Source organism: Nycticebus coucang, chromosome 17 (assembly GCF_027406575.1).
Source record: "Nycticebus coucang isolate mNycCou1 chromosome 17, mNycCou1.pri, whole genome shotgun sequence".
NCBI classification, from domain to species: Eukaryota; Metazoa; Chordata; class Mammalia; order Primates; family Lorisidae; genus Nycticebus; species Nycticebus coucang.
Genome location: NC_069796.1, coordinates 45,772,890 through 45,799,202, shown reverse-complemented (window position 1 = coordinate 45,799,202; position 26,313 = coordinate 45,772,890). Strand labels below are relative to the sequence as shown.

At 39.3% G+C, this 26,313-nt stretch overlaps 1 protein-coding gene across 8 annotated transcripts in view; it reads left to right on the top strand.

The window, feature by feature from the left end:
- Positions 1–26,313, top strand: part of PPP2R2B (protein phosphatase 2 regulatory subunit Bbeta) — a 527,754-nt gene that overhangs the window by 390,060 nt on the left and 111,381 nt on the right. For all 8 annotated transcript variants that reach the window (XM_053565996.1, XM_053566003.1, XM_053566001.1 and 5 more), the window contains 2 exons: positions 18,798–18,895; positions 22,113–22,278. In XM_053565996.1, the coding sequence (XP_053421971.1) occupies positions 18,798–18,895; positions 22,113–22,278 (264 nt within the window). The remainder of the gene's footprint in view (positions 1–18,797; positions 18,896–22,112; positions 22,279–26,313) is intronic.

Below are 26,313 nucleotides of genomic sequence, written 5' to 3'. Positions count from 1 at the left end.
GTATACGTGAGGGAGAAAAGTGTGTGTAGAAGGTCTAAGAATATGTGTGGCAAGCAGTAGCCCAATTCAATAAATGGTAGTTTCAAAGAAAAAATATGCTTTTCTTTCTAACTGTGCAGAACTGATGTTTGTCTTAAGACTAAAACGTCTTGAGGCCAACTCAACAGCTAATTAATTTCAGTGAGTTGTCTTCAAGACAGTCGCAAACCTCTCTCTGTAGTCAGACCTCGGGAAAGGAATGTGCAGCTAGAAGAGTTTTCCATTAAAGACTGACTTCCTGGAAGGGAGATCTACAAATCACTTGGAAAGTTCCTGGCACTGTCACCTGAGTCTGGCCATTTACAAAGTGTCTATAAATCTTCCACAGGGAAAGGATGAATTGGTGGGGTTTTCCCCCTTGACAGACTGGTTTCTATAAAATATTAGGAAGAGTGGTGAAAGTTAAGAAAGGCCGTAAGGAGGTCAGACTGCCCGTGTGCAGTGATCTTGTACCTGGCTCGGCTCTTCAGAGAGTACAGAGGTGAGCAGATAGGAGGCAGCTACAGGAATAGAGTCTTTCCTGCTCTCAGCTTCTAAAGAAAAAGGAAGGAGGGTGGGATAGAAAGCAGAAAACAAAAACAGAGAGAAGGAGAAGAAAGAGAATGGGGGGGGGGGAAGGGAGGTCTTTCATTTCGTAGTAATCATGTGGATTTCTGAAATCTGGTATGCAGAAAAACTCTTGCAATGCTAAATGTTCCGAGACTCTTGTTAAATTTTATATGAAGGGAGGGTTTCAGTAGCATTTTTCTCACTGTCTATCTTTTGGCTGTGGGCAGGAATTGAATCTGAACAGATTTTATTTCAACTGTCGGTATTGTTCGGTATTGTTCAGTCCCGGTTCCTGTTTGTTTATTCACACATTCTTGATTCATTCAGCAGTTTCACTCTCTTTCTTCTTCCCTGTTAATTTTTTCTGGCTCTCGCAAATCCTCATCAGCATGTATAAGCTTGTTGTTATTTCTGTGGTATTACCACAACACTGTCTTGACCCCACTTTCCCTAATGTCTTCTCCCTCATTTCTTTTCCTCTTTGTAGCAAAACGCCTTGAAAGACTTGCGCACAGTCATTGTCTGTATTTTCTCTCCTCCCGTTTTCTCTGAAACCCATTCCAGTTATGTTTCATTCCCACCATTCTGTAGAAATCGTATGTCAAAGACAAAAGCGATGTGCACAACACTATATCCAAATGTTGCCTCTAACCTTTTACCTGGCCTGTGAACAGTGTTTGGTGTGACCGTCACTCCCCTGCACTTCACCTGGCATCCAGAACACTTCCTATCTTGATTTTCCTACTATCTCACTGCTAGTTCCTTCTTTGGCTTTGTGATTTGTTTTTGTTTTTCTGGCTCTTATTTCCCCACGCCCAACTTTTTAAGTGCTGGAGTGCCCCAAGGTTCAGCTCTTGGTCCTCCTCTTCTTTTAATACACTCACTCTCTGAATCTCATCCAGTCTTGCAGCTTTAAATACCATCCGAATCCTAATAACTCAAATTTATATCACCTACCATGTACCTCCCCCTGAACTCCAGACTGTTGTTTTCAATTATCTACTCAACGTCTCTACTTGTAAACCTCTCACATGTCACATGCCAAAAAGTGAACATCTATTCAGTGCATAAAAAGGTTCTCCCCCAAAGCCTGCTTCACTCACAAAATTCCTAGCCTCGATGACAACTCCAACATGATAGTTGCTGAAGGAAAAAACCTTGGGATCATCCCTGATCTTCTCTTTTTTTCCAAACCATATATTTTGCTATACAGTTAGCAAATCCTGACAAGTTGACCTTCAATGTGTATCTAAAATATGGTCACTTCTCTCCACTTCCACAGCCAACGCCTTGGTCTGAACCACCATCATCTCTCACCTGGATTATGACAATACACTCTCCGCGTCCACCTCAGCCCTCTGCAGTCTATTCTCAACACTGTAACCGAACTGATTGCTGTGCAACCATATCACTCCTCTACTTACCACTCTCTAGCACCTGTCCATTGCAGCTATTCCTTATTGTGGCAAATTGTGCATAACATAATGTTTGCCATTGAATGAGTTTTAGGTTTACAGTTTGACAGCATTAAGTCCATTCACATTGTTGTGCTCATTTTCACTTTCAGGAAGTGCCAAAGTGCTTGCTGTAACCTAAAGACGCTACATTTTCTGTACCTCTAAGTTTCTCCTATCTCACGTTCTCTTTTTCTGCTCTGCTCTGATTGCACTGGTTCTCCTGTTTCCCTCTTACGGACGTTCTACCATCTGTTCCCTCTTTCTGGAACACTCTTCCTACAGAAACCTCTGTAGTGAACTCTCTCACCTCCTTCAAGTCTGCTCATTGAAGCCTGTCCCAACTGCCCTAATTACGTGGCTGCCTCCCTCCAAACTCCAGCACTGTTCATCTCTCTCTCTCTCTCTCAGCTCTGCTTGTTTCCATAGTACATAACATACAATGTAATTGATGATGTTCACTGATTATCGTCTTCTCCATGCAACTAGAATAGAAGTTCCATGAGGACAAGTATTGGATCTGTTTTTTAAGTTAAAGTATCTTCAATACCTGGAATAGTACTTGACACGTAGTGGGTGTGCTCAGTGGATCTTTGTAGAGTGAATACATTTATCAATGAATGAACCTATCAAAATTGAGTCATGATTTTTCTACATTTAATATTATTCATTATTATATAAACTACTATATGACCTTGAAGTCAAATATAATAGATTTTCAAAATATCCAATTTTCAGTGGGAAGAAAAAAGCAGTAGGTATATACTATAGTCAAGTGCAGGACTATATCCTGATGAATATTTATTAAAGATCGGATCCTACTGTTGATGAAAATCAACACTAGTTTATTCATTCTGTCTTTTACTGTTTACCTAGTGTGTGTCCAGAAAACTCAGTGCTTTAAAATATGCCTATTATTCAAAAGAGAGTAACATTTTATAATATTCTTCAAAATACCACAACTCCTAGCCAGCAATGAGGCAGAAGGCAGGGAAGAGAAATACTAAATGATTTATAGAATTGTAGTTGGCATACTTGGTTCTATTGCTTTCCATTTTCTTGCTAAGGCCATCGAAAAGCCATCATAACATAATGAATTGTGAACTTTTAGCAGCATCTTTATTTTGTTTGACATAGAGACCTCATGTTTTTAGGAGGAAAAATCCAAATTTTTCCTATCATATTCTTCATCTCTTTGTGGTTATCTAGAATTTAACATTTAGAAAAATAGAAGAGATTTCTTGAATGCAAGGATATGTCTGAGTGTGTTTCCTTAAGTTCTGATGGGGACTTACTACTTACCTCTAGATTAAAAAGAAAAAAATAATAGGTTTCTTTTTCTGAGACTCAAAGACCTCCATTATGAGAGCCTTTGAATAACTTCTCCAGCATTTTGTACTATATCTCAATCTGCCATTACTTTCCAGTCCTCTAAACTGAATGCTTCACGAAGGCAAGAACCAGTTAGTTTATCAGTACATCCCTGATGCCCAGCCCTGTGACATGCACGTAAGAGTTGTTCACTAAATAAAGTCTTTTTATCTCAGACTTATTTAGTCAAAATCCACTTTAGTGGCCTTATTACCACCTCTATGGCCTCTCCCAGATAGTGTCCTACCCTGGTGCCATCTCTTCCCCAAGCCCACTGCTTTCTCTTCCTGTGATTCATAGGATCCTGAAATTCCTACCAATACTACAAAGGCTTTTGAGGATAAATCCTATTCTTTACTGATCAGTGTATCTACTTCCAAAGTCATCAAAAACTCACTATTGTACATAAGAGTGTCCCCTTGCCTCACACCCCTTAAGTAAATGTCTGTATCTATACAGCATGAATATTATGTTTGTCGATACTTTAATAAGGGTTATCCATTCTCTCTGTCTTGATCTACTTTGATTTTGGGTCTCTTGGCTCTCATTCAGTGGTCTGCTACAGAAAAAAATATTGAGAAGCATCTTATGCTAAGACACTCAACTAGGCCCCAAGGGTTTAGTGCTGAACAAGTTCCTTGTAAAGTTTACAATGTGGAGACTAAGGCGGACATTTTAAATCATTCTATATCATCATGATAAGTGCTAATGGCAAGTGGTCATAACTTATGAAGGCAAAGGATGGGCAGTAATGAGGCTGCTTGACAAAGGGAGCTATCTTGGGCTTGAAAGAAATCATGTAGGGCCTCCACAAAGAAGTGATATTTGAACCAACCCCCCAATATGGGGAAATTTAGTTTCCACAAAGAGGACACCATGTCTTACTGACTTTAGAGCATCTGGCATTGCAATATTTCTGGCCAGAGATGTGCCAGATGCTGTAGTAAGTGTGTATGGGTGGCACACAGCCTGCTTATGAGCTCCTACAGATGTGAGAGCTTTCTCATCTTGGACTGGGGGTGTCAGCCTTTGATGTCCTGTGTTGTGCAGATAATAGATCTGAATGATTGACAGAGTTTGTATTGCCTGAGCAGTTAATTACTCCTCTGCTTTTTCAAAGATTGGTGACAGATGGTAGACACCTTGACAGCAAATTCTGCTGTAAACCACACAGGCATATAGGCAAGTCTGGACTGCTATCAGTTTCCCACTGGATTTTTCTGTTCTTGGAGACTTATAATGTTTAAGACTCCTTTGCCCTTTGGGCAAGTTTTGTTCCAGCTACAGGAAAATTTTCTCTTCTGGGCTTCTATGTTGCAGGAACTTGTTTCGAATAAAAGACAATCGTCATCAACCAGGATGTCCCTGCGTTGTCTCAAACCTGGTTGGTGCTGGAGATTTGGTCAGCATGAATAAACTGTGCATTTTAATGGGAACAGCATGGCATTCATTACTCACCTGCTTCCTACCATCTGGATTTTCACAGCTCAGCAAGCATGGTGGGCTTCCTGCATATTAGCAGGAAGAGCTTGGCTCCTAAGGAGCACATGGCTGGGTCCCTTTGAAGTCGTAATTTTACAGTGGACACCATGAATAAATTGGAGTTGGCATTCTATCCTAGTAAGCTGCTTTCTTGTTTAAATGGCTGAAAAATAACGTGCCATCTCCACAGAAGGGGAAGGAGGAAACAAACACAAACCATCTTAGTACTAAGAACCAATCAAGTGGGTAGGAAAATTAGTTATGTTGTAGAGTGAAATAAAAACGTGCATGTGGGCAGTGCCTGTGGCTCAGTGAGTAGAGCACTGGCCCCATATACAGACAGTGGTGGGTTCAAACCTGGCTCTGGCCAAACTGCAATGTGCATGTGAATATTTGTGTAAGGAGGTTGTAGGACAAGGGACCATTTTTTCCAAATCAACATGCATTAATAATTTGGCCTGGTGCAAAGTGCTATGAGAAAAACAAAGATGGAAAGACATGTCTACTAGTGTACATTTAGATGGAAGTAACAGAAAATTAACAGTAGCTTAAACCACAGGGTGTCTGTTGTTTAACAATTCAGATATAGGCTGTCTTAAAGTAGGTTTTAGTTGCTCCATGATATCATCAAAAACACTGTCCCATTTTTCCATCAGTCACACTTAGCCTTTTAAAGTCCTTAGACTTGTTACCTCATGGCTATGTGATGGCTATCGTAGCTCCATGTATCATGAATATATATATGACTACATACATAGACAGAAGGCAAGGGGTAGTCAATCCTCCTCTCACTTCTTTTGTTCAGGGAAGAAAATCTTTCCCAGAATCTCTGCCTCTCCTCCCTCCCTCCCCCAGCCCCTAGCAGACTTTCCTCTATGCCTCATTGGCCAGATCTGGGTCACATGGTTAACACTAACCACAAGAAAGGCAAATAAGCAAGTATTTGGGTTTTCCAGCCTCTATAGTGGGACAGCAGGAAGCAGATAAGGAAGAAATGCACTGGATAGGAGTAGCTAATCAAGAGTATCTGCCAGAACACTTTACCTGCCATTGATGGGCCTGGTCTACAGGGGGCAGACTGATGCACCATTTTCCAATACTATATTTATGATCAAATAGGAAGCAACAGTTGTGATGAGATCTTGGGAACTGGAGCTATTCAACCCTTCTATCTGTATTCTTTCATATAAGGCAAATAACCAACACTGGGTAGACAATAAAACCCATATGTACAGAATTAGTTGTATTCAAATGAAAGGATTCAGTATCCAAATACCAGCCACTGGTTGGATGACAGAGAAAACATGTCTGGATGAGACAGAAAGTGTGTATTATATACACTAGGTTACAGATAGCAAGTATGTGGTACAATTGTTACTTATTTTCCTGCTCCTGCCCCAGCAGACATGAGTAATTGATCACAGCATTCATAACAAGATCAGATATGAGCTCAGAATTCTCAGTAGGTAGCTTCCCTGAGTAAACTGAAATTGATGAGCAAAATTAGATCTACTTGTTATTAATCAGAACTATATATTTACTACTACCATCGTCAAGACAAAGCTGAATGAATGTAAGAAGCAATGTCGGGCGGCACCTGTGGCTCAGTCGGTAAGGCGCCAGCCCCATATACCGAGGGTGGAGGGTTCAAACCCGGCCCCTGCTGAACTGCAACCAAAAAAAATAGCTGGGCGTTGTGGCGGGCGCCTGTAGTCCCAGCTACTCTGGAGGCTGAGGCAAGAGAATCGCTTAAGCCCGGGAGTTGGAGGTTGCTGTGAGCTGTGTGATGCCATGGCATTCTACCGAGGGCCATAAAGTGAGACTCTGTCTCTACAAAAAAAAAAAAAGAAGCAATGTCAAGTTAAGAAGTTAATGGTACTGAATCAAGAATTCAGCCTCATTCAAAGACAAAGGGCATAGACTGAAAGGGTAGAAAACTTCACAAAAATGTATTGATGAATTTTTTGCGCCTCCTCTCACTGAAAAAAAAAACTCTTGAGTTTTGATAATTATTATCACTATTATTCTAATTAGTGATAATATTTTAAAAGTTTACAAAACAATTCATTGACTCTATGTAGTAAGAAAATGGTTATGGGGTGGTGGAATAAGATGGTGGACTAGAGACATCTCACTAGTGGAGAGACAGGGTGAAAGCGGCCTTCAGCCACTTCTGGCTGGGAGGAATGTGCACTGAAACATCACTCTGGGGCATAGTGAAGCAGCAAGAGAGTTGAGGAGCCAGTGAGGAGGTCTGGAGCTGAGGAAAATTGACCTGGACAGCAGGTACTTGGTATGGACAGAGGTTGGCCAGTTGGCCTGCTCTTCGGTGAAGTGCTGGGGATGGGAAAGAGTTGCCGTGCAGTACTTTGATTTTGGACTGCACTGCTCATTGGAGCAGTGTAGATTCAAACAGCGTCCAGCTGCTAGGGTTGAATGCCTCTCTCATCAACTTAGCTGCTGGTGGGGTGCCACCATTGTGGGGAGACTGTGCATGTGGGAGGATCATTCCTTGGGATCCCAGTGAATGCCAGGCTCTAGCGGCCTGCTGAGCTCCAACGGACACCACTGGGGTGAGCTGAGTGTTCCTGCATCCCCAGGATGGCTGCTTTGTTGTCAGAGGACACTGTCTGACAGTCCTCCTGGGATATGTGGCCAGAGCTCTGGGACCCCAGTTCCATGGGGATTGAATGCTGATGAAGCCTACAGCCCAGATTAAGGGCAAAGAAGTCAGGAAGATGAGGTCTGGTCTCCTTTGCAACCAGAGAGTAGCTTCCAACCCTGATCATATATAAAATATGTAGCGTGTATTCTCCATTTCCTAATACCACAGTGCTACCTGGCATCTAGGAAATATAGATATTTTTATATTTTTTGCTTCTTTTTTCATTTTTATCATTAGTTTTTTCTTATTTTGTTTTTCTCCTTTGTTGTCGTCATTGATTTTGTTTGCTTTTTGTTTGGTTGTATTTTTATTTTTCTAGTTGTTTTTTTTTTTCAATAACAAGGGCTCCTCTATTTTTGTTATGGTTTTTCAACCCTTTTAACTCTTTGTTTCTTGTTTATTTCTATCCCTTTTTTCTCATTTGGTAGGTATTTTTCTACTTTTCTCATTTTTCCCACATAAATTTTTCATATAACACATAAAATATCCCTTTTTACCTTTATCTTAAATAATTATATTTTTAATTTTTTAAATCTAGTTTTATTATTTTTTCATGTTTTTCTCTCTTCTCTGAGAGCTGAAGCATCATAGCATTGGTCTGGCAGGGGGGTCACAGCATTTATCTGACTCAAGGCAGCCACTAGTTCATAGTATTGGGTTTCCTTCTGGCTTTGGCCTTTGGAAAATAGGTATTGATAGGTCCCTACTGTGACATACTGTTTATTTCTTCCTATACTAGGCAGAGGTGGGGTCTTGCTTTTCCCAGGGCTGGTAAGAAGCTCTTGACTTCAAAGGACCTACCCAGCCTGGCCCCCCAAATTCCCAGAGTTGTGAATGTGGTCAAAAACTCTGCCAAACACCACCATTTCTTTTGTCAATCTCTTTCTTTCTGTCCTTCTCCTCTCCTTTTCTCTAATTCCTATCTTTCACCCCTCCTTTTTTCCCTTTCTTTATCTTTTTATTTCCTTTTTCCTTTTTACTCTTAATCCTTACCTTTCTTTTGGCCTTATTTCAAAAGGCCCCTTCAACACCTAAGCTCTAAGACAAGATAATTTAAAGAAGGTAGTGAAAATTAAGTAGTAGGAGAAGGAAATGAACAAGAAGAAAACATTCAAAAGGAACCAACAGAAAAGTTCTGGCAACATAAAAACCCAAAATAGAGCAACCACCCCCCACCCCCCCAAAGGGGTCATGAGTTAGCTACCATAGAGTATTCCTTCTATAAAGAATTAATGGAAATGACAGAAAGGGAATTTAAAATATGGATGGCAAAAACAATAAAAGAAATTGATGATAAAATGGAAACACAGAACCACAAAATGGATGAAAAATGTGAAGAGTATACAAAGGATATAGTGGAGTTTAAGGAATTGAAGGAGTCAATCAAGGAACTCAAAAATGGAGTAGAAAGTATCTGTAACAGATGAGACCATAGAGAGGAAAGAATATCAAAACTAGAGGATAAATCTCATGAGCTAACACAGGCAGTTAAAGAGGCAGAAAAAAGAGAATTCACTCAGAGAATTATGGGACTTCATGAAGTATTCAAATGTACAAATTATAGGGACTCTTGAAGTGGACAAAGAACATCCCAAAGGAATGGAGGTTCTACTAGTAGATTGCAGGGAGAATGGGGACCAGAGATCCCATTCTTGGCAATGGAAAACACCTCCAGATAAGGGGAAAACCAGAGAAATAAGCAGAGCAAAGCAAAATAAAAACAGTTTCGCTAGCTTACTTTTTTTTTTTTTTTTTGTAGAGACAGAGTCTCACTTTATGGCCCTCTGTAGAGTGCCATGGCCTCACACAGCTCACAGCAACCTCCAACTCCTGGGCTTAAGCGATTCTCTTGCCTCAGCCTCCCGAGTAGCTGGGCCTACAGGCGCCCGCCACAACGCCTGGTTATTTTTTGGTTGCAGTTTGGCCAGGGCCGGGTTTCAACCTGTCACCCTTGGTATATGGGGCTGGCGCCTTACCGACTGAGCCGCAGGCGCCGCCCTGTAGCACATTTTTTAAACTGATAGAAACCATCTATGACAAACCCATAGCTAATAACATACTGAATGGAGTAAAACTGAAAATTTTCCGCTTAGAACAAGGATGTCCACTATTGCCCCTTCTGTGCAAAGAAGTGCTGGAAGTTCTAGCTAATGCAATCAGGCAAGAGAAGGTTATCAAGGGCATCCAAATCTGGGCTGAGGAGGTCAGACTCCTGCTCTTTGCGGATGATATGATCTTATACTTAGAAAACCCCAGAGACTCAACCACAGGATTCCTGAAAGTTATCAAGAAATACAGTAACATCTCAGGGCATAAAATCAATGTCCCCAAATCGGTAGCCTTTGTGTATACCAACAACAGCCAAGTCAAGAAGCTAATCAAAGATTCACTTCCTTTCCACAGTCGCCTCAAAGAAAATGAAATGCCTAGGAATATACCTATCAAAAAAAAGGTGAAGGACACTTACAAAGAGAATTCTGATACACTAAAAAAAGCAGTAACAGAAGACTTCAAAAAAATGGACGAACATACCATGCTCTTGGCTAGGAAGAGTCAACAATATTAAAATGTCTATACTACCCAAAACAATATACAGATTCAATGCAATCCCCATTAAATTACCAACATCATACTTTGAAGAACTGGAAAAAATAATTCTTCATTGTTTATGGAACCAGAAAAACACCGATACTTCCAAGGCAATTTTTAGTTATAAAAACAAAGCTAGAGGCATTACTTTACCAGACTTTAGGTTATATTACAAGTCCACAGTGATCAGAACTTCATGGTATTGGCACAGAAATAGAGACATAGATATATGGAACCAAGTAGAAAACCAAGAGATGAAACTAGTCTCTTATAGCCATCTGATTAAAAGTATACACAAGGGCAGTGCCTGTGACTCAAAGGAGTAGAGCACCAGCCCCATATGCCAGAGGTGGCGGGTTCAAACCCAGCCCCAGCCAAAAACTGCAAAAAAAAAAAAAAGTACACACTAGAGAAAAGAATCCCTATTCAATAAATGGTGCTGGGAAAACTGGATAACCACATGTAAAAAAGTGACATTGGGCCACTTTCACCACTTACAAAAATTGACTGAAGATGGATGAAAGATTTAAATCTAAGGCATGAAATGATAAAAATCCTGGAAGAACATGTGTGAAAAACTCTTGAGTATGTCATACTGTGGAAAGATTTTATGAAGAACAGTGGTGATCACAACAATAACAAAAATAAACAAATGAGACTTAATTAAATTGAAAAGCCGTTGCATAGGTGAAGACACAACAGTCAAAGCAAATAAACAACCTTCAGAATGGGAAAAGATATTTGCATATTATGAATCTGACAAAGGCTTAATAACTAGGATTTATAGAGAATTCAAATAAACCAACAGAAATGAGTAAACAGTACCATCTACCATTGGACAAGAGATATGAACAGAACCTTCTGTGGAGGATGACAGATGAATGGCTAACCTGAACAAATGCTCATTATCCCTTATCGGAGAAATATAAATCAAAACCACCCTGAGATATCACTTAACCCCAGTGAGAATGGCCCACATCTCACAGTTTCAAAGTTGCAGATGCTGGTACAGGTGTGAAGAGAGAGGAACACTTTACACTGTTGGTGGGACTGCAAATTAATGCAGTCTCTTTGGAAAGAAGTATGAAGAGTACTCAAGGAACTCAAATTAGAGCTCCCATTTGAGCTCACTATCCCACTACTAGGCATCTACCCAGAAGGAAAAAATATTTTATCATGAAGACATTTGCACTAGAATGTTTATCACAATTCAATTTACAATTACAAAGATATGGAAATAACTAACTACCCATCAACCCAGGAATGGATTAACAGATTAACAAGCTATGGTATATGTATACCATGGAGTACCACTCAGTCATACGAGAAGAGGTTGACTTTACATCTTTTGTATTAGCCTGGATGGAGTTGAAACACATTCTTCTTAGTAAAGTATCATGAGAATGGACAAGCAAGTGTCCAAAGTGTTCAGTTTTATTAGGAAGCCACTAGATGATCCTAACACATGCCCACATAGCAGAAAAACTTAATTCTATTCAAGTTGGAAGGAGAGGGAATGAGGGAGGAGAGAGGGGGATTGTTGCACTCCCACTTAAAGGGCACAGGGCCTACCTTTGGGGTGGGGAAAACAACTACAAGAGGGATTCTACCTAACAAATTCAAAAATTATGACTGGTTATTTGTACCTTCACATTAACCTATAATTTAAAAAGAAAAGAAAAAAGAAAAAAATGATTATTGGCTCCAAATTGAGCTGAGTCATATCTGTAGAGAGTACTAGTATTAAGCCTCCATATTTGCACAGAATTTTTATCTCTTAGAAGTTTTTATGTCTGTCATTTCATTTTATTGCCATAATTTTATCCATTTTTAAAGAAATGTTCTGTACAAAGGGGCAGTATGAAAGAACGTTCTAGGGGTGAAGGAACTGTTCTATATTGATGGTGGCTGTGAATATACATTTCTATGCATCTGTCAAAGACCATAGAACTATGTCCTGCAAAAAGGGAATTTTACCATATGTGAATTAAAAAATAAATTTGAAAGGCCAAGTGTAGTGGCTCATGCCTTGAAATCCTAGCACTCTGGGAGGCCACTGCAAGTGGATTGTTTGAGCTCAGGAGTCAGAGACAAGCCTCAGCAAGAGCTAGACCCTGTCTCTAAAAATAGCCACATGTTACTAGACGCCTATAGTCACTACTACTAGGCTGAGGCGAAAGAATCTCTTGACCCCGGGAGTTTGAGGTTGCTATGAGCTGTGACACCACAGTGCTCTACCCAGGGTGACAAAGTGAGACTCTATCTCAAAAAAGAAAATAATAATAATAATAAATAAAAAATAAATTTTAAAAAGTTTAAAAGTCACTGAGATAAATGCTAAAATCTTTTATTCAGTTTAAAACCCAATTAAAATTGTTTACAAGTTTTAAAATTATTCAATTATGGTCATGGTAACAAAAACCTGAGTAAATACTTTAAACTTATAAAAGGACAGTAAGAAAATTAACTATATCCTACACCAAAACAATACCACATTGGACTCTCCCTGCAGACAGTTTTTATGTGTGTATTTGTATTTGTGTTTGTCTGTGTGTTGTTTGTGTGTGTGTGTGGTTTCAGAAGTTAACAATTATTTCAGGTGGAGTCAGACTATAAGGGAAGTTTAATTTTATATTCTAAGTACCACCGTGCTAATAATGGAAACTTCAGTAAGCATATCTATTGCTTTACCTGTTAGAAAAGATTATTTTAAAATGAAAATGCTTTTTAAAAATTGCAATCATTTGACATACAGTTTTAGTAACTGTTTTTGTTTTTTTTTTTTAATTTTACGACACATTAACCTATTTCAGTGAGGCTATTTTGCTATAATTCCCATAGTAGTATTTCGGCTTATATTGTTTGGGTATATATAACTAGACATCTTTTCTCCCCTATTCTGGTAAAATATGTCCCAGTGCACTATTTCAGTTATCAACAGTTACCACAGAAAACCTTACCAGAAAAAAATGGATATTGACTTTGGACTGTGAACCAGGCCCAAGATGTAGATGGGAGGAGTAATTTTAATTCCCACTGGGATGCTTAAGAATCCCCCGTTTGTTTAATGATCCAAAAAGCCATTGCCAATCTAGCTAGAAGCCTATATGCAGATATGACAAATGATACACATCTTCCCTCCCACCAGCCCTTCCAGACCTGTTGCCCATTGATCACAGCACCCCGGCCTAGTAGCAACCCCTCAAGTCCTTCTTAACGTAAACATTCTGGAAACTGCCACTCTTTCACCACTGTCATGCTCTGTCAGACCCATTTTCCATCCTTGCTGAAGTTCTTGTCCTTGTTGAAGAAGCACCAAACTACCCAGGCCACTTTTGTTGTTGTTGTTGTTGTTGTTGTTGCAGTTTGGTCAGGGCAGGGTTCTAACCCCCCACCCTCAATATATGGGGCAGACACCCTACCCTCTAAGCCACAGGTGCCACCCAGCACCAAACTGCCTAGAGCCTACTCGATCATTGGGAATAAAGCCAAGTATTGAGTAGGCTGTACTCTCCCTGAAAAGCCAAGTGTTGACTTGGGTAAATGACTTTATGTTATTATCTATCAAAGGTTTCTTAGGTGAACAATAAAACATTTAATGGGCTCTGAAGGCTAAATTGCATTATCCCTTCATTTCTATCTGTATGACTGATACAGAGAGGCCAATGCTAGTGACCTGGTCAGTAAGATGTTCCATCAGTTGACTTTGGGTTTAGAGTCTCTCTAAGTTTAAACTGAGTCATCATCCTATAGCAATAATCACCCTACTATATGAACGGTACCTTGTCCAATAATCCAAGTGCCTGCCTCAACCCAGTCCTCTGATGTTGCGTAGACTCCAGCCTAGCGTGGTGTTGTGGGAGACTAAGGCAGAAACTGGGAGAGCCCTCTCTTTTGTTCAGCCTCACAATCAGACGCATATAATTGCTATGTCAATATCTATTATTCAAGAAGATGGGGACTGTATGTATGAAATAACTAGTCTGGAACTTTTATAGAATGCTAAGATTGATTTTTAAGAAGAAAAACTTGGTCTTAATGGTGCCTATTGAACTAGAAATGGGGTTACCAGGCCACCATATTGTGAAAATTAAATCAGCACAAATAGATTCAGACAGGACAAACTTCGGATCATCCAGGGTCTATTTTAAAAATCCTTTTAAGTACTTTTGACCTCTCTGGCTTTTGGCTTTTGTTTTCAGTCAAGGTACACTTGACCTACATATATATATATATAAAACAGGAAACAAAATGCTCAAATTTCTTGCTCAAAGTGTGATTAGGCTGAGCAATTAATAAAATATTATCACAGAAACTCATAATCTAAAGGTAAAATTTATGAGCAGTACCCGGAGCTCAGTGGGTAGGGTGCTGGCCACATACAGTGAAGCTGACAGGTTTGAACCCAGCCCGGGCCTGCTAAAACAACGACAACTGCAACAACAACAACAACAAAAATAACTGGGCATTGTGGTGGGCACCTGTAGTCCCAGTGACTTGGGAGGTTGAGGCAAGAGTCTGAGGTTAATATGAACTGTAACACCACGGCACTCTACCCAGGGAGACAGGTTGAGACTCTGCCTCAAAAAATAAATGAATAAATAAATAAATGTAAAAGTTTTGTTGAACTTGATAAATTGATTTCTGTTGATCATGATTTCAGATTAAATTATTATCTCTAAACGTGCTGGCTTGTTGTTATTGCCACATCCTTTTCCCCTATCACAGAAGTTATTTTGTCTCAAGCAATGTATGTTTTCCAGTGAAAAGTGCCTTACCAAAGAGCATGTTGCAAACATAAGAGTAGTTGTATCAGAAGTTTCAGTTACTTGAAATTGGAATGTAGGGAGATTCATGAGTTTTGCATCAATTATTAAACAGTTGCAGATGAAGATACACAGAGATGGATGGGGCAGTAAAGCACTCCAGTTACACCTACTGGCTTAGCAATGATGGATGTGTCGGGAAACATGAAAGTTCAAAACAGGTATTAACTCAAACTGCCATGGCATATGCCAGGGAGGTAGACAACAGCTTGATATTATAAACAAGCTCATACTCAGAGCAACTGGCAGGTAGATTTCAAATAAAGGTAAGGTCCTTGCAAGGGGACTAAGAAATTTCAGAATGCTGCCATATCAATCGCCCTTCCTCTTAACACAGTTCTCGAGGGAGACATAGCATTGAAGAATGTAACAGCTGGAAAATAAAGGGACCATTTTCATTAGCTGGAACTATGCTTAATAGTCCATAATGCAAAGTTCTAATAATACTGGCTTAAATGATGTGACTTAGACTTGAGCTTGAACCTATCTTGTTTTGACTCAAATGCATCTTAAAGAGAAAGTGAAGACATTGTCACAGAATCTAGGCTGAAGGACAATGTATATGTCATCCCTGGGAAAGCAGTGTTTTTGCCCTTGGAGTGACATTTTCTTGGCAACTCAGACAAGGACTCACATTGGAAGAAGCTACTTAACTTCTTAGTTCTCACTGTGAAGGTCCTGCAGCCCACCCAGAACTCAGAGCTCTGCAATAGGATCGGTGGCCCGTGGAAGGGCATAAACTATATGTAAGCAGAACCTTAAAACTTAGCCCTAAGACCTGAGCTTGTTAACCTGGCTCCCCACCACCTTTCTGTGACTTCCTGCTACTCTTTTTCTGTGGCAAGTGTTTATGGTGGAGCAATTCGAAACCCTGGATTACCTGACCAAAGAGGAAAAGTGAGAAGAAACATCCACACTCGCTTTAGGTTCTACCTAAGGAAGCACCATGAATAACCCCTTTCATCTAAAACACGGAAAAACCAGAAGCACTGACTGTCGGAAGTGTATCCTAGCATTTGGTGCTTTTCAGGCAGGGTGTTTTGAGACAATTGCAAACTGAGGTTTATGCAAACTAAAGTGGACAAGCTATAATAACAAAGTGATCAAATATCTGAGGTGGCCGCTTCCTTACTGGAGGAATGTGCCTGGACTTTCTTATTGATCAACTCACGAACACTTGTTATATAAATAGGTCTTCTAAACTTAGTAACTACATGGCTTATTTTGTGTTTCCTTAAGGTAGCATTCATCGGAGGAGCCTTTCTGAGAAAATGAACTAGATTTCCAGCTTATATCCGCACTAGGGAATAGGGTAGCCTTTCCGAATGAAGAATTTATAGACCAGAAGTTATAAACTGGTGATCCACAAAACATATTCAACCCATAGACAAGATTAAATTTTTTTTTTTTTTGAGACAGAGTCTCACTTTGTCGCCTCCATTAAAATGCTATGGCGTCGTAGCTCACAGCAACCTCAGACTCCTGTGCTCAATGATTCTCTTGCCTCAGCCTCCTGAGGAGCTGGGATTACAGGTGCCAGCCACATTACCTGGCCATTTTTAGAAGCAGGGTCTCACTCTAGCTCTGGTTGGTCTGGAACTCATTAGTTCAGGTGATCTGCCCTCCTCGGCCCCGCAGAGTGCTTGGGTTACAGGCGTGAGCTCCTGACCGAGATTAATTTTTTTTTTTTAATTTTCATGGCATGGAAAAAATTATTAGTTGCCAATATATAAAATTTAAGAGATTTTTTCATGAAAGTCTGATTTCCAACTTAAAGATTAGAACATCAACCTACATATGCAATATTTCATGGTTGGCTTATGCTGAATAGTCACTTGTCCCTTAAAAAAGTGTCCCCTACCTCTTTGGCTCCAGGGACTAGATTCATGGAAGACAATTTTTCCATAGACTGGGGCAGGGGGGTGGTTTTAGGATGATTCAAGCTTATTACATTTCTTGTGCACTTTATTTCTATTATTATTACATGGTAATATAATGAAATAATTCTACAACTCATCATCATGCAGAATCAGTGGGAGCCCTGAACTTGTTTTCCTGCAATTAGACAGTTCCATCTGGGGATGATGGGGAGATAGTGACACCCAATGCAACTTACTGAGAGGGTTTTGATATAAGTCTGCAAGTGATTGATTTATTATAGTATCTGTGCAGTCAAACCTCTCTGCTAATGATAATTTGTATTTGTAGCTGCATCACTGCCTCAGCTCCACCTGAGATCATCAGGAATTAGAGTCTCATAAGGAGGGTGCAACCTAGATCCCTCCCATGCACAATTAAGGGTAGGTTGGAGCTTCTATGAGAACTTAGGGCTGCTGCTGATCTGAAGGAGGCGGAGCTCAGGCAGTGATGCAAGCAATGGGGGAGTGGCTATAATGCAGATGAAGCTTCTCTTGCTTGCCCACCACTCACTTCCTGCTGTGTAGTGGGGTTTCTATCAGGACGTGGACTGGCACCAGGGGTTGGGAGCCTTGGGTTACACAGTCTTAAAAGAGGACCCAAGCTTTATCTATATTACTTCATTCCCAGTAGTGCTTGGAATTTGCTGTCTTTTCTAAGAAACCAAAACAAGAAATGGAGACTTGTTCTTTTAAGTGTGCCTTCCTTGGAAATCACTAAGACTGATGGCTTACTTTCATTTACTTATTGATTTTTTTTTTTACTTGTGCACAAAGAATGTCCATAAGGAGTATTTTTATATATGGAAAAGGACAGTTATATGTGAAGAATTTTATACTACTTACCTGAATAAATCAGGCATTCAAAAAGAATCCTGAGACGTTGATGTAAAAGTAAGATTTGAGTTACTCAGGGGTAAATTGCCTTAATTTTCCACCTCACTGTTTTCCCCTTTGCTTTCCTTACATAGACATAATCTTCAGAACGTTCCTCTGTCAAAGGCCATAGTCATAATTCGCCTGCCTCTTTTTTTTTTTTTTAAACTCATTTGCACTCTGGTAGCAATTGTTGGAGCCCTGCAGGGGAATAATTGTGGGGGAATTAACCTCTGACACTTTTCTAAAAATAGCTCTAATAAATCCAATCATAGGTAATTTACCTGTCCGTGTTCCTCTGGGGGTAACCGGCATGGAAGAAAGACTTGGCAGGCTGGCATTCCTTCAGCAATTATCTGTGATCTGAGTTCCTGGCGCCTCTGCATTTTCTCTGATTAGAAATACAGGGTACAAATTGCCCTCACCCTTCTGACCTCATGACCCTGTTTCCTCAGCACCCTTCTCCTGGGGTTGGAATAAGGTGTATTCTTCCAGAAGGATGTGCTGGGCTCACAAAAAAGGGAAGAGCATTGGCCAAGCTGAGCGTTTGTGGGATCCTTCCTTGAATCTTTGGCTGGCAGAGTCTTCCCAGTGATTTCTTTGTGCTGCTCTTCCTTCATTTTCGGTATCTGAGCATCAAGCATTCTAACCCGAATAGCCACACCGAAACCTATTTGGGAAAGTTCCTTGGTGTAAAGGCCACGAGAGGGTAAAAGGTCTGGAGTTGGTAGAAATTATCAAAGGAACTGCCATTTTTCTCTTACTCAAAACAAAAGGGTCCGAATGTGCTTTTCCCTTCTGTTCTCTCCAGATGTTCTAAGAGGCCAGCGTGCAGTGTGGGCATCTAGGAAATTTACTTTCCCAAGTGTCACTTCTATAGCATTTTAAAAACAGGACATAAAATCCTTGTAAATTCCACTGCAGAGACAAAGCCCTAAGCCCTTAAACGCACAGAAAAGCATGCCTATTATCTATCCTTTCCAAGTTAAGTGTGCAGTTACTTAAATTGCCTTTGTCTTCTTCTTTGCAGCTGACATTATCTCTACGGTAGAATTCAACCACACGGGAGAATTACTAGCGACAGGGGACAAGGGGGGTCGGGTTGTAATATTTCAACGAGAGCAGGAGGTAAGTGGCAGTGAATGCAAAATGCCCATTTTCTTCTCTTTTTAAAGGCGGCCTCCTACTGTTCCTTAATCCTCATGTGTCCCCCCTAACCTTGCTGCTTTGCTCGCTAACTAAAAACTGCCAAAAAGTCATTAACATCAACAGTTCCACATTCAGACTCATAAAAGTACCTTAAAAGAGAGCCTTTTCTGGGCATGGCCTATCTTTCTGAGCCCTGGATATTACACATTCAAAATCACCTCACTTCTTGTCTGACCTGCAACATTCCACGGGTGCTTGTTGAGCCCAACTCCTCCTTTTTGAGTGGGATTTGTCCCAGAGCTATTGAAATTCAGGCTCCCTTGATTTCAGGTGCTGCCAGAATACGTAGGAGGAAAAAAAAATTAGCTTATTTGTCAGCAGATGTGAAAAGGACAACTTGGGTCACTAGAGAAGAAAACGTAGTCCACCCCACCAAAGGGAGTGAAATTCTACAAACCGACATCTGAGCAAAGCACAGGACATGCACATGACTGTCAGTGACACGGGGGTCCCTGGAGCTGAGTGCTGCACACAGGACTATTTCTGAGCAGGAGTTTAACTTTCAGTGAATCTCTAAAAGCCCTTTTCTTCCTGAGACTTGGGTTCCACTAGGAATTGTCTCTCTTTTTCATATAAATGGAGTTTTTTGGTATATCTTCCTCTGTTTTGTCAAAATGAAGTGATGGCCCAATTTGATTTCCTTGGCATCCCCTGGCGCGGTCTTGGAGCTTCCAGCAGGCCAGTCTGCATGCTAGCAACTCCCCCCATCTGCCACTGCCTGCCGCTGAGATTAACCCAGCACTCAGGAAGCATGACAGAGGCCCAATAGAAGAGGAAGGTTTCACAAGAGACTTCCCTAGCAATTTAAAGCCTGCTTTGTGCCTCAAAGCCATTTGCATTACACCTCCCCTTAAAAAAGAAAAGCTTCATTTAGAGGTGATATATTTGGTAATTGCACATTATTTGCAATTAATTTCTATAAGGGCATCGTAATCCCTCGGGGTCCTGTATAAATTCAAGTGTTCAGCATTAAATCAGGCACCCAGCCTATTCCATTGGCCCTGGAAACCTGAAAATGTGGTTGGCAAGTAGGAACTAATAGCTCTTCGTGACCTGGAATTTTTCCTGCTTTTCCAGAGTTGCCTAGTGCTAATTGGTCTGGCACATACTACACACACTTGACAGTCTGATTTGGATGGTAGCAAATCAACACTCTTATAAATTTACCGTTAAGGTGGGCTGGCTCTCTCTGCAAATAAGCAGAGTCATACCAACTATATCAGCATTTAAAGTCCTTTGAAAACTGATTTTTAAACCTTCTTCTCCAATTTTTTAAAAAACCCAATTAGGTTCACAGTGATGGTAAAGAACCTGAGGCAGTGTTTAGCATAAACCACCCAAGGCAGCATGTTGCCAGTAATATTCCGTTCCACATTTCCCTTTAGTTATTTATAGGTTTCACCTATTTTAATTTACTGAACTATTTGGGAAGCCTGAATCATTAGTAGAATGATGGGGAACACATTTTCCAAAGCAGGGTGGTTTTGTTCAATAAAAAACTACGTATCAATGAGGATAGAGAACATGCAGTGAAGTGTTTAGCTTTGTGACAAGCCGTGGGACTAAAATGAACAGTAAACCTGAGAAACAAAGCCTTGGACTTGTGTGGATGAACCTCATGAGTGAATTATCCAGAGACACCCCCAGAGGGTTTGCATAAATACACTTCACACCCAGGGATCAGCCCTGTCACCTGTCAATAAATAGAGATTTGAGTTTGAATGTTCTCTAGAAATGTAAATTTTTAAGTTGAAGCTTTTGTTAAGATTCAAGCTTTTATAACAAATGGGTAATAAGACCCAGATTTGACTTTTGGGGCACAGTTTTCCAAAGCCTAAATCTTGAAGCTCATAAAGTTGCTGCAATGAAACCCACCATCCTTCTTTCACTTTCAGCCTCCTTTTCAGGTTCCTCCCTGTTTTCTGTCTCTCCTTGTGTTTCATTGTCTCTTCATTTATTTAGTTCCTGCTGTTTGCTTTTTCCATAATCATTGCTGGGAGAAAGCCAGAGGTAAAGTATCATTCCCTGGAACAACACGGGTGGCATCTCTGAGCTCCTGTTGTTCATGTTGGAAAAAAAAAGTGGGGGTGTGAGGGGTGAGTTCTGATCCCCAAGTCTGCTCCTCCTGAGCTTTGTGGACTAGAAGAAGTCGTTTAGTATCTCTGAGCCTCCTTTGTTCATTTCCTTGCCTTGCCTACTTCTCAGAGATTCTGTGAGGACTGGTGAGATCATAGAAAACCAGTGAAAGTTGATGGTGCTACAACTTTGTATTCTTTGTAAAAGCAAATTGAGCAACTATTAGGATACAAAAAGAAAATATTAGAACTGGTGGTGCCCGTAGCTAATTGGGTAGGGTGCCGGCCACATACACTGAGGCTGGCAGTTCAAACCAGCCAGGGCCAGCCAGCTAAAGCAACAATGAAAACTTCAACAACAAAAAAATAGCCGGGTGTTGTGGCAGGCACCTGTAGTTCCAGCAACTTGGGAGGCTGAGGCAAGAGAATAGCTTAAGCCCAAGAGTTTGAGGTTGCTGTGAGCTGTGATGCCACAGCACACTATCCAGGGCAACAGAGTGAGACTCTGTCTCAAAAAAAAATAAATAAATAAAAAGAAAGAAAGAAAGAAAGAAAATATTAGAGTTCATTCTTTGCGAGGTTTTTGTTTCTGGTCCCTATCTTAAACACTCTTATTGTTGTTAAAGTTTAAGCCTTTTTAATTTTGTAAAGGCTTTTAATTTTGTTAAGGCAAAAAGTGGAAGCCTAATGAACACATGTATATGTGACAATAAAAAAATATTAGAATTTCTATTTATATCAATTTTAAAATCGTGTCCTATTTTAACTTCTATTTCTCTGTATATGTTACAATGTATACCATATAGTAGTGCAGAAGTTTATTTAATAATTTGTAAATATACGTATATATATAATTCATATATATTAGAGGTGCCAATATTGGCCAATAGGGGTACATGATGAAAAGCTTTGAAGGCCACTGAACTAAGGTAGAGGCTGTCACTATTCTGCCCTGGTCCCACCTCTAAGACTCTGCCCCCCCCCCAAAAAAAAAAGGAATTGATGAGTTTACAGTTGGCTTCGGAGATTTAAACTTTCATGTATTTTTTCCTTTCCTACAGAGTAAAAATCAGGTTCATCGTAGGGGTGAATACAATGTTTACAGCACATTCCAGAGCCATGAACCCGAGTTCGATTACCTGAAGAGTTTAGAAATAGAAGAAAAAATCAACAAAATAAGATGGCTCCCCCAGCAGAATGCAGCTTACTTTCTTCTGTCTACTAATGGTACGTGGGGTGCCTTGTCCTATGTGCTTTTTGTAGCGATATAGTCAGCCAAACTATATATTTCGATCTCTTTTTGCTGAGGTTTTATTTGTACCTTGTGGGCTATTGAAAAACTTAGGGACAATATTTTCAAGATGCTTAGCAGAAAACCTGGCACACACAGAGTAGGCCCTCAGTAAATAGTAACTACTCTTTTTTTTTAAAAAATGTCAAATTTATGACCCAATTGTGTGAGACCTGTTATCTGCAGTTTTCAACGAAGGCAGATAATTTGCAGGTGTTTTTGGAATGTGACTTCCTGTCTTAAGATTCATTGAATGTTATTCTGGGAATATATTTCAGGAAACTCGACATGCCGTCTCTGTGAGTTTGGCATATTGAATAGACATTATTAATCCCTGAATATATTTTAGGGTCTGGAAAGCTGTGTGTCTGGCTGGCAAATGAAGTTCTAAGGCAGGAGCACAAGTCAGAAGAAATAGAGACCTTATCAAAGAACTGATCGAGAAATGGTTTCTTTCTCCATTCTCTTCTTATATTATTTGCTGGAGAAGGTAGAGTTGATATAAATAGGTCAGAGAGAAAGGATTTGGAGGGTTAAAGAGGGAGACAAAGCTCATATTCACTGGTTAAGTCTTTCTACAGTGCAATTTCCTACACTTAATCTGGAATAAAGTCATACATTAAAGGTTGCTAATTGAATAGCACAACAATTAAGAGGATTAGTATATAAAAATTAAACACCCTCTCCAAAGCAAACAAGCTGAAGAGTGATTCATTTCTTCTTGTTGATGAGTCTAGGAGGAGTATACATTTAAATATAAATTAAGAAGCAAAAGGATTTGCTTTTTACCTACACCCAGCCTTTTTTTTTTAAAGGAAATGCTCATATGTCAAGTGATAAAAGCACAATGAGTATAATGTGATCAAACATGTATGAATATTTTTAAAGACTAGAGAGAAACACACCGTGTGGTTCATCATGTTTAATTTTTGATTATGCATTATAGCTGACTTGTGAAGTTTTCCTTTTATCATTTTGATTCTCTAAGCTTTTATAATGACTTTATTAATCTTCTGGAAAAAAAGTTTTTAATACATATGAACCCAAATGGCAATCCCTTAAACATAAAACCAGTGTACAAACCTTAAAAATGATAATTTTGACATAGCCAGTGTAGGATTATCTGAGCACACTTCATCTCAACATGACCAGATCTCCACTCATCTGTTTTTGCAGATTTCGAGTAATTTGCTTCTTTCTCATAACTATATTTATTGTTCCGTTTACTTTTTTGCAGCCATGATTTCTTGGAAGCTAAACCACATGAATTTGTTTAAATTTCTTCCATTTTAATTTTGCTGTTTAAGTTTTACTAAAAGGCTCTGCAGATTCAACACAACTCAGAATAAAAGAAACTTCTGATGATTTGACTTTATTATTCCAGGCAGCAGAAAAGTGTTGGATTATCTTCTGTAGCTAGCTTACTTTATATTATGAAATTTAGCCTGTTGGTTATTGCAATGAAATTCAAGAACTTATTAACTACTTTGAGGGAAGGGTAGTGGGAAAGAAAAAAGAGAAATGCAATGAAGATTAATTATGTAGCATAATGTTCTGTTAATTGAGTTTTTAAATAGTTTTTTGATTAACAAGGATATTATCTTCCCATTTGGGATGCTATTTTATATGCCAAGAGCATCTCAAAATGATTCTCACAAAAGAAAATTCCCATTTTCTTTCTTTATGTGATTTTTTTTTTAATACTAATATTGAAGCTGCAGATCCCCCTTAGGCCACATAGGTTAACATGCAAAAATTAATGGAAGACAATTGAAATTACTGTACAAAAGAGAAAATGAAGATGGATGATAAGATTGCGTTTAAAAGCTGCCACTAGTGATGATAAACTACTTAGAGATCCAGCCAGAAGAAGGACAAAGTCATTACTCATAGTAACAGCCACATGTTCCTTTAACTTTTTTATCCACAAAGCTTTAAGAGACTGAGTCAAGAAAAACTGTGTGATAATAAAGTCAAGAATGACTCCAGGCAACCCAACCATGGGGAATTGGATTGAATACACCACCAATTATCTTTTTATAACAAAATGTGCTTATCTCATTATAGTTGGGAACAATTTTTACTTTCTGCTAGAATATATTTTCAACCTTACAATTTCAACCTTACGATTTTTAATGAAAAATAAACCAATGTTCACTTGTGAATTTAGATCTTCAAATTATTTGCCATATGAAAACATCTTATTTCACCTAGTTTTTTTTGCCTAAATACCTATGATGAGAAAGGAAGATATACTGAATTTGTTTCTTTGTTTATGTTTTGGTTTTGGCTATAAATAGTATATGTTTATTATAAAAATGTCTTTAAATATAGAAAAACAAAATGAAGGTAATAAAATTGCTCCCATCCACAGAGAACCACATTGTTAATGTCTTTTAAAGAAGAAAGCAGGGAAACATGAGCCCATGTTTGTTTCTTAACAGAAATATGGTATATTCTACAAACTCTTTGTTATCAGATTTTTTATTTAATAATATAATACTTAATAACAGGACTATCCTCCTAATTGTTAAATATTATTCTTCTAAAATACCATAATATTATTGATGACTGTATAGTAGTCATTTGTATGACACTCTATAGATTTTAGTAGGTCTCCTATTATTAGACCTTTAATTGATAACACATTCTAATAATCATAAATTATACATACTAGAATATAGTATATATAATATCCCTTGAAATATATTTATAGGAATAGATGTCGATATGACGTAGAATAGAGGTAGATATGATTAGGCAAAATGCATATTATCCACTATGTATAGCATATTATGTTTATTGAAGACAGTTACATAATTGTATATGCAAATACATTGAAAGAATATACATAAAATTTTCATAATAGTTATCTCTGTTGAGGGAATTAAGGGAGATTTTATTTTTACCCTTACGTTTTTTTAATTACAATTGCATGGACCGTGTGTATAATTTTTTAAAATGGAAATAAAATGAAAAAACACAAAATCTATACATGCAATATTATTAAAGGTTTTGTGTTCCAAAAAAATTGCATAGAGAAAATGCTATAGGGATTTATGCAAAATATTGACAGTGATTATCCCTAACTGGGGAGATCATAGGTAATTTTTATTCTTTATGTTGTACCCATAATTTCTCTATTCCTCTGTGTAATAATTTGCCATGCATGATAAGAACAATATAAGATAAAAATCACTGGCAAATAGGATGAGTTACATTCCAAAGCCAAGCATCAGAAAATATTTAGTGTTAAAATTTACTGACTCTTGGGTTGTCCTAAGCCACAGCTGACCAGGAGCAAATCACCTGACTGTATAAATGTGGCCTGCTTCTGTTTTTCACTCTCTCGAGCAGCTCACTGTGCAGAGGGCACCTCTTTGCCCCAGCACAGCCTGGGTAAGCGCACAGTTCAGAGTGCACAGATCACACACTTAACATCCTTGCTTGTCGTGCCTACTGGCATGTGACTCCCAGATGGGGCAACACAGGGGCTTATCTCTTAAAGCAGCCACCTCGCTGCTGAAGGTGGTGCCTTAAGCTCTCTGAGAATAAGATCACCAGTGCTGGATTAAGACCTCTGAGAATAAGGCATTTGTTTCTGCCAACTTTGAGGGGAGCCATACTGTTCTCCACATCTCCTGCTTATGAGATCTACCCTTCCAAAGGGAGGTGGCAGAGGGGAGCCAGGTGAGGAGTAATGGAGGAATGAGATGAAAGGGAAAAAGAGAGGGAAAAAACCCTAATAAAGGCAGGTGGGGACCTTTCTCTGCTGACAATATTACAGAGAAGAAATAGGATGTGCTGACATCATCGTGGGATAAAGCTGAAGCTGTCAGAGCAACATGTTATTATGGCAGAATAGCTGCCCAATTTGCTAATTCTAATAAAAGCTGCCATTTGTGGACCATTATTAGAAGCCCAACACTGTGTTAAACACTCTACATGCTGTGATTCGTTTAATCCTCATA